At 38.2% G+C, this 13,297-nt stretch overlaps 1 protein-coding gene across 4 annotated transcripts in view; it reads right to left on the bottom strand.

The window, feature by feature from the left end:
* Positions 1–1,083: 1,083 nt before the first annotated feature.
* The window catches only part of kita (KIT proto-oncogene, receptor tyrosine kinase a), a 39,171-nt gene continuing 26,957 nt past the window's right edge, over positions 1,084–13,297 (bottom strand). For all 4 annotated transcript variants that reach the window (XM_022664448.2, XM_022664446.2, XM_022664441.2 and 1 more), the window contains exons 11-21: positions 12,723–12,849; positions 12,380–12,484; positions 11,879–11,989; positions 11,546–11,678; positions 11,369–11,451; positions 11,130–11,257; positions 9,833–9,955; positions 8,759–8,870; positions 7,589–7,688; positions 6,020–6,125; positions 1,084–5,889 (exon numbers count right to left, since the gene is read on the bottom strand). In XM_022664448.2, coding sequence (XP_022520169.1) covers positions 5,713–5,889; positions 6,020–6,125; positions 7,589–7,688; positions 8,759–8,870; positions 9,833–9,955; positions 11,130–11,257; positions 11,369–11,451; positions 11,546–11,678; positions 11,879–11,989; positions 12,380–12,484; positions 12,723–12,849 — 1,305 coding nt within the window. In that variant the 3' untranslated portion in view covers positions 1,084–5,712. The remainder of the gene's footprint in view (positions 5,890–6,019; positions 6,126–7,588; positions 7,689–8,758; positions 8,871–9,832; positions 9,956–11,129; positions 11,258–11,368; positions 11,452–11,545; positions 11,679–11,878; positions 11,990–12,379; positions 12,485–12,722; positions 12,850–13,297) is intronic.

Raw genomic sequence — 13,297 nt, forward strand, 5'->3', positions numbered from 1 at the left:
TTGTAGAGACGGGAGCGATCAATCCAACATCGGTATCGGGTGTGATATTGAAGTCAGTAAATATATAGTATACTGGACAGACAAGGCAACGATTTTTGCATTTGCCTTCTGAAAAATCACAGACAAGGTGAGCGCAATGTGTCAAATTAAAGTGTAAGTAAACTTGTACCATAAAAACGGTCTGCTTCGTATCAGTAAATAGAAAAAAGTTGGAAATAGTCTTGTAAAATCATAATTCTGGCCATAAAACTGTATAGATCTTATTACTAGATAGCTGTATCAGTACATTCTCTACCAGGTAGGATGATCTTAACATTAAGATGCTTTCTTTTTACAGACAAAGATGAGTCTAAGACTTTCTAATCTCTGGTTGTTTATGCTTTCAGACTTTTATTTTACTCCTTTCGTTTCTAATAACAGCCATCCTTAATGCTGTTGCAAACTAGTGATTATTGGGAGCAGGTTTTAGAGGTTGTGAAGCAAGGCAAATAAAAAAAGACCAACATTTCAGCTTTTATTTCCCGCTATTTACATCTGGGTATGTTATATAGTTACACATTTGATCTGAACTCACCAATTTTTCTTGTGTACAAAAAATAGATAAGATAATAAGTATTCCTTTCTACTTGCACCTGCTGCTAAAGGCTTATGTTCCTTCTCAGCCGCTGTGGTCCTCCAGTGAACATCACCTAGCTATGCATAACATTCACACAAACCAATCCAGTCTGTTCTCATACAGAGTTCCCCAATGGTGGAACAAACTATCTTCTACTACCAGATCAGCAGCGTCCTTCACTACCTTTAATAAAATCCTAAAGACAGAGCTCTTCAAATTCTTATCTTATAAACTGTATATCAGATCCAGATGTAAATATCTGGGTTGGCCTCACACTTCCAACATCTTTGGAGGGGACTGTATAAAGCAAAACAAGCAAAATAATATCTGGTAAAAAGGTTGTCCCAAAGTTATCCTAAAAATGTACATTTTTGAACTGTGCTCCTTTTCTTTTTCAGTTAAAAACAATATTTAATTTGTTTTCTTACACAATTTCTCTCTATAATCATAAGATACATAGGCAAAGGTTACATTTAAATTGTTTATTTACAGTGTATAACAAGACAACAGACACACAACAGGTTTTACACAATACAACTTTTCCAATGTTTGAAAAATAAAAACTGTAAAATAAATACACAATAATGAAATGCACATAACAGACCTTCTCTTTAAGGGCCAAAAATACCTCTACTGTCAATAGTCCGAAAACAGACCTACGGAGATAACCCATGCATGAGAGTACGGTTTCCTTACCAAGCTTCATGACCATATGTCGAGGTTACATCAGTGTACATGAGATTAAATGTAAAATATGTGCCAGCTGTACCAGATGAGACTGAAGCTGTATACTTGCTTCAGGCAAATTAAACTGTTACGTAAGGAACTTGACAAGGATGAAGAACTGGTAGAGCAACTTCAATGCAATGGATAAAGTGAATATGAAAAAAGTATGAAAACTTCCACAATGAAAACAAAAAAAGTTGCACTTAATGTTTACAGCATAAGCAAAAACGTACCATACTGCTCTAAACACAAAACAAAAAAAGTTATTATTTATATATTTTATGTCATATTTAAACAGAGCAAGTGGAAGAGAGCTGAGAGTGCTAATATTACCACAAACCAGTAGCTGAATGTCTGTTTGTGGCATCCAGTGTGTTTGATAAAGTGAATATTAAAATGATAGAAACTCTATTAGAGGAACCATCAGTGCTCTGGTATCTTACCAGCAAAAATGACCTGCATTTAAGCTACACTGACCACACGCACACACACATACACATACACACACACACACACACACACACACACACACACACTCGCACACATGCACACAAGCGCAGACAGCAGCCTCGGCCAGATGCCACCTCGGAACAATGTTTCAGTGTGGGAAGAGGGAGAGAGGGAAGTGAGTGGGGGGGGAGACAGAGAGAGTGAGAGAGGCTGGGACGTCCCCAGCTCGGCCTCCCTGGAAGCGACACTTCCGCCGGAGGAAGCAGCTGGACACAAAGAAAAGAGAGAGAGAGAGAGAGAGAGAGAGAGAGAGAGAGCTGGGAAATCAGCTACTGACCGGGTGTCCTGACTACTGATGTAACAGCAGAGGCTACCTGCCATAGTCTGAATCACTCTGTCTGCAGCTCATAATCTTAAAAGAACACTTCAGCATTTTGCTGCATCTGTAACATACACTGCTGCTGGGAATTTCTGAGCCCCTTCATTTTTTTTTATTTACGCTCAAATTTGTTGTGAAATCTGATCAAATTTCATCTTATCCCCAAAACTAGTCAAGAGAAACTAGTAAAATAATGACTCTAATACATAAAAATATAGTTTTTACATTCATTTGTTTAGCAAAATGATCCAACCCTAAATATCTTTGCTGGAAATAGCATGTGAACCTCGAAGAGTATACATTTCTCAAGACTCAAGTTACCTAAAGTCAGGAGTTTCCCTGTTTTAAGAACGTAAACTTGGATCTTCACTATTATAGTCTGGTCTTCATTACACGGGTTTATGGAAGAGCCCCAAGCCTTGAACAAATGAGATTCCTGAAGTCTCAGAACAAGACTAATCGAAGCTCATTAGGCTGGAACAGGTTACAAAACCATTTATAAAGTGTTTGGCCTCCATCAATCCACTGTGAGACAGATGATTGTGGAGGTCCACCAAATAAACGCATCATGGTCATGGTGGGGAATTTCATGAGAATACACCCCAAAAAACTTCAGGCTAACATTTTTTTAAGATCCAAGACCCTACAGGCTTCAATATTAATGAGTCCTCCATTAGGTGAACAGTCAGGTGGAATAATGTGCATGGCGAGACAAAAGGAAGAAAGCTACTATTCTCCAAAAAGAACACTGAAGTCTGTTTGAAGTTTTCAAGGCATGGATAAGCCAGAATCTTAATGGAGGAATGTGAATTATGAGGACAGATGAATTCAAAGCTATTTGACTTAAATGGAAAATGTTACGGTTGCTGAATCCATCCTGAACAGAGCATTTGACCATAAGCCTCATTCTGACTGTTAAGCATGGGGATGGCAGTATAATGCCAGGGTTCACATCCTTTTTTTTAGACAAAGATATTTATTGTATATATACTGATCATTTTTAATGATGTTGCTTTATTTAAGTTTAGAAGTCATATTAAAGATTAACAGTTGATTGCCCCAGACAATGTATTTCTATGTATTTCCCATTACTTCAACATACCTTTAACCCCCAAAAAAAGAATGCTATCTATTGACTTCTCTTTTAAGTGTGTTAGAATGTGATGTGTACATGGTCTTGTACAATACATTCAGCCTTTAGGCCAAAGCCAGTAAAATTTGTTAATTTAATCTTATTGTCCGAAACATAAAACAAAACAAGAACACAGCAGTTTAATCTCAGTATAATCGTAGTTATATTGTTTTACCAAATCAATCAACGCTGCTGAAAAACGCTGTAACGAGTATTCCTTCAATATTCCACCAAACTCTCCGCTTCAAATGCGAGGCTGCTCTTTATCCATTGGAAAGTTGACAAGGAATGAGAATCCCATTAGCTACACCTTCACCAAAAAATCCTCTCAATGGCTCTCCCTCACAGCAGCTATCCCTCCACTGTCAGATCCACTGAAAAGTTTCTCATTGGATGCTCCAATAGAGAGCACACACCCCATTGGCACCCGATTCTAAAGAAGCAGTAGCTTTCTATTGGCTTCTCCTTCGACAGCACGATTCTCATTGGCAAAAGAGAGAGAGAGAGAGAAAGAGAGCAGAGAGTCCTACAAGTAATTATGAGGCACGACAGTTGGTGTTGTATGAAAAAATGTTCAAAAGGTCAGAATGTTGACTGCTGAGAACTATGAAAAAAAATAATCATCTGTTCTCTTTTGTCAAGAAAACACTCAGAAATGTCTCTAAATCTGAGTCGAATCCTAACCTTAATAACTTGTCTTGAGTGAAGATCCTCAAGACACTTGTTCAGACTGCTTTATGTACATAAGATACACAGATAGCAAACGCTAAAGTACAATACCTTACAGCAAAAGCTTTAGCAAAAACTATATTTGTACAAATGTACAAAAACCTAGTACTCTACATCGTTGCCATCTCCTATGTCTACTGTTAACAAAATGACTACTGCTACAAAAAGCTACCGTGCTCCTCAACTACCTTAAAATTCTAGGCAGAACTACCTAAAATAGTGTGTGAGCGTAAGATCCACTGGTGAAACACAGCAGGGTGTTAAACATGTAGCCACCTCTACGTACAGGTAAGTAGATGAGAACCAGATGTGTCAAGCAGTGTGTAAACTGAGTCTGTTGACTCCTCCAGTTTTGCAACTACTACCTTCACTTTGGCCAGAACAACAAACTGTTTCAAATTTGGTTTTTAACATACTAGACAAAATCCTTCACATAACAAACCAAGCATAATACTGAATTTAAAGCTGAAATGTTACTCAACACAGACAGTTCTTAAAAGTAAACAATGAGCAAAAGGTTTCTATCACCTTTTGCATTTCAGCACTCTTGAGATGCTACTTAAATTGGTGGAATGAAAGTTATATTAAGAATTTTTCAAAAACAAATAATAATAATAATAATAATAATAATAATAATAATAATAATAATAATAATAATAATAATAATAATAATATGTGACGCCAGAAGTCCAGACAAAAGAAAATAGTCCTGTTACACTATAACTACAGTAAAGGAACTACCCAAAAAAGCTACAGACTACAAGACTACTATTTGATAAATTAAAGAATCAGGCCTCTAATATTTGGTTTATGTTGCTTTTACATCCTTATAAAACCTTTCGTTAAAGCTACAGCGACAGTAGATAAACCTAACAAAGGAAAATAACATCTGTGTCACCTTGCTATTTGAATATCACCCATTCACAATATCAAATCTGTACTGATAGTAACTGGAGCAACAGTCAAATACATGAAATTGACTAATACTGAGGCAATGTTCTGAAGCTGCCAAAAACCGTCATACCAAACACAGCGCCAACGTCTTTAGGAAAAGGTAAAGGAAAGGTTTGAAGCTTAAAGGACACATCTTGCTGGGAAATTCGATAGTGCTTGTCGAAAGTACACCTGTAAAACCACTGATCATCTCTGAATGCAACTCTCTGGCCACGCTCTGTGTCTCAATAAACAAGAACGAATACATACAATCCATAACTTTGAGAATTGAGACTTCATCATTCTTCACCAAACTCTGTTTCCCTGTACCTCTGTGTGTGGAGAAGCGTACCGTAGAAGAACCAGGTTAAGTCTGTAGAGCAAATGGAAGGTGCCACAGTGGTTAACCACATCAGAACATCAAAGAACGAAGGAAAATGTGAGACCTTCTGTAAAGCTCCATGTCCCATGATCCCACTGCACCAAAGTAATGGGGAAAAGGTTGAAAGCAGTCCGTCCCATTTCTGGCAGGGGTCACTATATACATCGGTGACAGAAGAGAGTGAGAAGATGATACGGCTGATTTCTGCCCTAATTAATGGATCAGGGTTTCAGCCGTTCCACGAGTTCTTTGCATGCTGCTACACTGACTCCAGGGTCTGTCTGAAGGGCTTGAAGTCTCAGTCCATGTCCAGAACTGATCTGGACACCTCAGCATGCACTGGGAGATCGTTTCCATGGGCTTCTTCACACACGTGACTGCGTGGAAGCTTCACTTTCTAGGAAGACATCATCACTGGACAGCAGGGGTTGGGTGGGAGTGTTGTGGCTACTTCCAGCTGGGTTGAAGCACGGGGGTTGAGGGCTGGGCTCCTCGTGGGACCCTGTTACCACAGGCAACCTGGAGCTGAAGTTCAGATAGATCTGGAAGAAACATAATGACAAAGAAGACAGAAAGACATTTAATTTGGACCCAATAATGAAGAATTATTTATCTAAATACATGGCTATAGGTGGGGGTGAGTGTGCACGTGTCTAAAAATAAACGACATACATGTTTGGTGCTGTCGGAGATCTGCTGCTCAATTTTCTCCACAATTTTTTCAAAAGACGGTCTCTTGAAGGGTTCTGCATCCCAACATGAGTGCATGATTTCATACCTGAAAAAAAACCCAGCAAAATATTTACATAACGCACTCACACACACATAATTTCTCCTTGTCAACAACATATTTCCAATATGAGGTGAGATTTCCTGTGTGCCAGTGAATCAGCATTATCTTGTCTTGTCATGTCTTTGTGTTCTAAAATATGTCACCTGTTCAAACTAGGGTTGCAGCGGTAACCGGTTTCACGGTATACCATGGTATTAAAATGCACGGTTATCATACCGTGTGTGTTTGCTTATTACCGGTAAAACGCAAGCCAGCGGAGAAACTCACCCGCGCATGCGCAACTCTGCTCCGCTTCAGCTGCTCAGCACACAGCGGTGAGAACGGCAGAAAGTGCATCAGACTAAACAAATCTCCGTCCGCCTAAAAAAAGGCTAAACTAAAATCAGCAGTGTGGGACTATTTCAGAGACCCGCCGAACGCACCCGAGGATGGTTATCCGATTTATAATCAATGTGGCTGTAAAGTCACAGCTAAAGGTGGACATACGTCAAACCTGTTCCCCCATCTCCAAGAACACCACCCCGCCGTGCAGCGCAAAGTATGTGTTTAGTTTTTAGTAATTTTAGTAATTTTAATCTGAACATAAATAAAATCTCTTTGTAGTCGTGCACAACCCATGCGGTAAGCGCCCGCAAAAGCGCTGAGTTATCCGAAATTTGGGCACGCAGGTACAGGCGTGAAGTGCGTGCTACGACGGATTCACGTGTCCGTGTAAAGGTGCTCGCCGGACTGGATGTGAAAGACGCCATTCATTTACATGCGTTAATTTTCAAATTCTGACGTGCCTGTTTTTCATGTGTTAAAACCAGACTCAGAAATAAATCCCCTCTATCTGGTTATATACCAACTTGGCAGGAAAACGGACGTTTACAACAGTTGTTGATCAGACACTGACCCAGGCTCAGTTTATCAGATATTAAATAATTTAAACTTAAATAATTGTACTGAATATTTTAAACACAGGATCTTTACTTCTTAGAGGACATGTAATGTGTGACACGTGTGTGTGTGTGTGTGTGTGTATATATATATATATATATATATATATATATATATATATATATATAATTATATACACCCTTAATGACCTTAAGAGTAGTGGAAAAACCTGGTTTCCTTCACCTAATGGTGTACAGTTTATTTTTTTTAAGGAGACATTATCTATATAGTTGTTCCAGGTTTCTACAATAAATAGTTAATTGAACTTTGTTGTAATTTCTTTAAGGGTCAGTTTAATAATATATGTAACAAACTGTGATACCGTGATAACCGTGATACCGCGGTATTTTCTGAGACGGTTATCATACCGTGAAAATCTCATACCGTTGCAACCCTAGTTCAAACATTACCACTGAATGTCTCTTATTAGATCCAACTACTGAATAAAGCACAAAACAGGAGCAGCAGCACTCACACTCATTCACTCACCCACCCACACATTAACTTACATTTCACCCGGAGCAAACTCCGGCGAATCCATCCGGTAACCCTCCTTAATCATCTTGTAAAATCTGGAGTCCACAGGCATACCTGGATAAGGACTGCTCCCTGCAAAGAACCAGCATTATTACAAGGTTAGTATCTGTCCTAAGACTGCAAAACTGCCAAGGGACAGATTTACTAAGAGATGCATTCCTCTGTTAGTAGTCTACTGGCACTTTGCATCAGTTTAGGTGGCCAATTTATCTTCTAAAAACATAGTTCTGTTCTAAATTATCATCTGACCAGCACAGTTTAAAGCCTTATTTGGCTCGCATGCTTTTTTTTTAGCATGAAAGCCAATTTCCACCAGAACAGACTGATAAAAGTTTTCATTCAATGCTTCAAGTTTTAACAGACACCAAAACTAGTGCTGCACAGTTTGGGCATGTATGTATTGGGTAAGTATAGATGTATGTAATCATGCACTAACAGAGCTGGGCAATTTAATAAAATATAGTATCTCACAAAAGTGAGTAAAATCAATTTTTTGCAAATATATTTTATTATGTCTTTTCATGGATCAACACTGAAAATAAGAGTAGTCAGAGTTCAGCTTGTATAATAGTGTAAAATTTGCTGTGCCCTTACAATAACTCAAAAACAGCCATTCACTTCATTTAAAGGGAGTTTCACTTTACATAGGGTTCATCACAATATTTGACATGCAGACAAAATGCATCAGTAGTTACAGAACAGATTCTTAAAAAAATGTGTCTCTAATACTTTCTTATGCAGAGTACAGTGATTTTAAACTTGTGGTGAGTGTAATCATTTAGCAGTGTACAATGCATCAAAGGCTGTGACATTCTTCAGAAGAAGCCAGAGCACGAACAGGATAATGAGTATGTTAAGTAATGTAGAGATTGCTCGGCCAGAGGATTTTCAATGTGTTCAATGTGTGCAGGTTAAAAAAAAACACACAAGCACACAAGCAGATGCACACAGTGTGAAGAACTTTAGTAACTTTTTCATTTATAAAAAAGTACTGTAAAAGTACTGCAGAACAGTCCTTAGCTCTTATAACACGGGCTAAAAGCTCCAGCAGCTGGTCAATAAAATGCATCTCTTTTTATTGGAAAAATATTCTAGTAAATCTCCTCCTATGTTTTAACTGCTAACAATAACCAAGCACATACCTAGAGAGAAGATCTCCCATAGCAAGATGCCGTAAGACCAGACATCACTCTCGAATGTGTAAACACACTCAAATATACTCTCAGGAGACATCCACTTCACCGGGAGACGTGCCTGCAAAAGACAAAACAGTCTTTTTACACTCAATTTTATTTTTAATGTTTATTTCAAAAGACTTTATAGAAAAATAAATACATTTATTGGATGAAACCTACTAGTTTAAACAATATTATATAGCTTTTTAACTATAGAATCACAGCTTTAATGTAACATTGCTATTTCACAGGCTGTACAGGGAGATTAGCACCTCTAGTTAGCTATTTCAGGCTTGGGTCAGCGGGCAGAACAACATTTGTAAGAACTGTGTTACACTGCATATCCGCTAAATGCTCTCTGACACTCTGTTGAAGCGGGGAGAACAACACTTGACAGATGTGTGGAACGCTGCATTTCCCATACCGATCCTGTAAATATTATTTTACTGTGTCAAACCACATGCTCATTTAACTTTTTAGTAATAGTTTGTTTTCTCTCAGCTTGTCCAAAAATGCTTGTGTGTAATAAATAGCAATCCAATTCAATGTTTTAAGATACTACATCCACAAGGCTTTACTGAATCCTGCCTAAACAATAGCTGTATGCTAAAATCATAAATACTGAACACTGAAAAGCAGAATTTCTATAAGAACACACATTTACCCATCCAGTGGCAGACATAGAATCATATGCAAAAGTTTACATTTGCCGATCCTGTTGAAATGTTGTTTTCTTTAAGTTAAATCCATTTTATGAAATACAACCCATAATCAAAGCATGCAATTTGACCAGGGGTGTACTTTAACTTGCCAGAAGGGCGTATCATATATTTTTGGCTAAACTAGCACATTTTGATTTGCCAAGAATGCCTAGCAGATTTCACATTCATGCAGGCATGTGTAGCATTATCTAGTTCAGGAATATATCTGGAGGCAACTTTATCTGTTTGGCAATCTGAAGAGCTATGCAGAGATATGTAAGTGAATCATCAAACTTCCAGTTATTAATCAAATAATTTAGAAAAGCATGAAAGCACTCACATTGCCTTTGACCACATAGTTGGAATCAGTAGTGATGTCGCGGGCAAGTCCAAAATCGCAAATCTTGGCCACTCTACCTTGTGTGAGCAGAATGTTTCTGGCTGCCAGGTCCCTGTGAATGCACTAAAACACACACACACACACACACACACACACATACATACAGAGACAAACACAAATTGAACAAATTTCAATACAAACTTAAGAAACTTCTCTGCAGATATTATTAATAACACAACACAATGTGGCACGCAGGCACAAACTCATTAACACTCAGCTGCTAGGCAAACATTTAACAGGGTGGTGATGAAATACTCAGATCAATGTTGAACTTGTTCTTTAACTAAACACATACAACTAAATGTATATTTTTTTAATTCTCAGGCAAGTTAAATCACGTTCATCTTAATCAGGACTCCAAAAAAGATCACCAGAAAAAAATAAACACAGCATTTGAAGAATCATTACAGTCACTCAAACGCTAACTGACAGGAGATAACCTTGGAAAGCAACAACTTTCTTGTGCAGCAACAACAAACAGATGCTCTTGAGGAACAGCAGACACACTGCAGGACATAACAGGGACATAAACCAGGCTACCTTTAAAAGTGCACATTGTTCTCAGCAGTAAAATTACCTTCCAAACCCTTAAAAACAGAGGCCATTATAAATTCTCTTTAGACGCAAACAATGTAGCTGGAATCTGAAGTCAGCTACAGTTTTAACAAGCATACGAGCATTAGTTTCTAAGACATGTTGACTATTTGCTTTAGAGGCTTGCCTAAAAGGATTTTGAGCGGCTGGGTTAAGTTTTAAGATAATAAATGTTTTGCTTTTCGACTGCTTATTGAGGAATTGTGCAAAAAACAAACTAATAAAAAATGGCTCACAGGTTACCTGAAAATGAAGCTGTGAACTAAGATGCAGATGAGCTTTTAACCTACTTGTGAGCGTGTTTGTGAACAAACAGCATGTGCTTATAAGCAACCCTGCGAGCTCTGTAAAACTAAACCATGACTGGAAATCCAGAAGGTAAAATATGATCCCAGAGCTTTGTGTAGAAGCACAGAGAGGAGTCAGAGTATCCTGTTGCTATCACAGGAGAAGAGAGCACGAAATGACGTGGGAGAACAAAGGGAAGAGAACAGAAGAAAGGAAAAAAACAATAAAAAGAGAAGTGCAAGAAAATAAACAGAACGGAAGAAGTCAAGAAAAGAGAGTAGAAGATAATAGAGAATAAGAGAAGAGATATAGTGAAAAGAAAAGCATGAAAATAATAAGAAGACAAGAGACATACATTTTTGGAAGCCAGGAAGTCCATCCCTTTGGCGACTTGATAGGAGAAACTGAGCAGGTCTTCTGTGTCCAGAGCCAAACCGTCCTCCTGCAGGACCTCACTGATGACATCACACTCACTATATGAGCCTAGCAAGGAGAGACATTAATAGAGAAAGAGATTTAAGAGACTGCACGCATCATAAACGTCGTTTTTGGATTTTAAAATGAAGGAGAAGAGAAGAGAGAAATTTTTCCTACCTTTCTGAGGTGAACGTTGTTTCTCAGTGGACAAAACTCCCCTAACCGAAGGCCGCATTGTCATATAGCCGTTTCTACCTTCACTGCAAGATAAAAACAAAGAAATAAACACTAATTATTATACTGAGAAACACAGATTATTCATCTTTTTTATAATATAGCTGATATGACACTTACTCTGGCTGCAGCATGACATTCCTATAGTAACAGTCCTCTCCCAGACTGGAGCAGTAGAAGGACTCGCGCTTCCTGCGCAGGAAGTTCAGCAGATCCCCGAAGCAGCAGTATTCAGTTATCACCAGAGTTGGACCTGAGGAACAGTTCCATCAGTGTGGAATGAGCATTTCACACAAATATGCATATAAAATAACACACATATTGCAGGAAATAACTATTTTAGGGCTGGATGATATGACTTGAATCTCATATCTCAATATGCTTAAGACAAACTTGAGTAGCAGGTATTAAACATATCATCAAACATCATCATCTCTCTCTTATTCCTCTCACCTCCGACAGTGCAGGCTCCTAATAAGTTCACAATGTTTATGTGGTTGCCGAGATAACTGAGAACCTTCAGTTCTGACATCAGAGCCTCTTTCTCAGTGGAATGGGCACTCGCTGCAACACGACAGTAAACCACAAACACGCTGTTTAAATCACATTCAAGGAAAAACTGTCATAAAAATATAATTTTCTAATATTTTCTTCCACCCCTACAGCAATAACATAATAAAGAGCTTCTAATGAGGATTTCAGTCATGGGTTCTTAACAGAAGGAGTCTGCTAAAGACTTATATGGCCAGCCAGTAAAAGATCAAAGCCTACAGCCTTGTCTGATTCTGTTCCCCCAGGGAAACACCACAGCACATCCACAATAACCGGTTTCCTTGCTGCATTTTATGGCTTGTCCTCTGAATTACTCACTCAATGTCAACGAAAAGCCCAAGAACTAATGAACATTTACCCGTGTTTTACATTGATTCCTTTTTTCTTTTTCTCTCTACTTACGTTTCAGCATTTTGACCGCCACAGTCATCACCGTGTCTGCCTTGGACATTCCATAGGCTGTAGCCTCCACCACCTTTCCGAATGCTCCCGACCCCAGAGTTTTACCTATGAGCAGAAAAAAAAATTATATGAAATGTGATGTGAAAAAAAAAAAGATGTGTAAGTGTTGACACATGTTATAAATTAAGCTCCCTTTTATCACAGTTCAAATAAAGATCATTTGGCCTGCTTTTTTTTAGGTCTTTTACTGTACTTTATTGCAGGTTAATTAATTGCATTTTTGGTGCGAGGAAAAAAAAAGTGAGTCTTAACAGTAAATGTAAATTAACATCAATCAATTTACCAAATCGCAGCTTGTCACGGGGAAACTCCCACTGGTGGTCATATGGAAGCTGAGTTGGATCAATATACACATAATTGTTTCCATGGATTCCCTCAATGACTTTCCACTGAATCTGGTATTTGGGTTTCTGGAAGGTAGACAGAGGGTAACAAGAGGGGTAGTGAAAAGAAAGAAGCAGCTTCATAAACTCATTCATAGATCTAAATAAAAATAGTTGGTATCGGTTAGTATTCACACTATTACACAGAAATCAATAAAAGCATTTAAGCCATTAATTTTATTGTAATTGTAAGTACTAAAATAAATTCCCTTTAAAGAAAATGAGTGTTCAGAGGTCTGCCTTGTATGCATGTGTGTGTGCAGCAGTGTTTGCAAGCAAAAAGCAACAAATCTACAGCAGCAGGTAAACAAAGTGAGTTACAGAGCAGAGAGGCACTGCCCCAGTTCTATTGACCTAATAAATACAGTAAGTGTGTGTACACTGGTACAGTATTGTATGGCTCCTTTGCATAGTGGGAGGGCTGCTACATATAACAAATACTGTACAGCTGGACAGAGTTTACAGTTTAGAAATG

The sequence above is a fragment of the Astyanax mexicanus genome, chromosome 1 (assembly GCF_023375975.1).
Source record: "Astyanax mexicanus isolate ESR-SI-001 chromosome 1, AstMex3_surface, whole genome shotgun sequence".
Lineage (NCBI taxonomy): Eukaryota > Metazoa > Chordata > Actinopteri > Characiformes > Acestrorhamphidae > Astyanax > Astyanax mexicanus.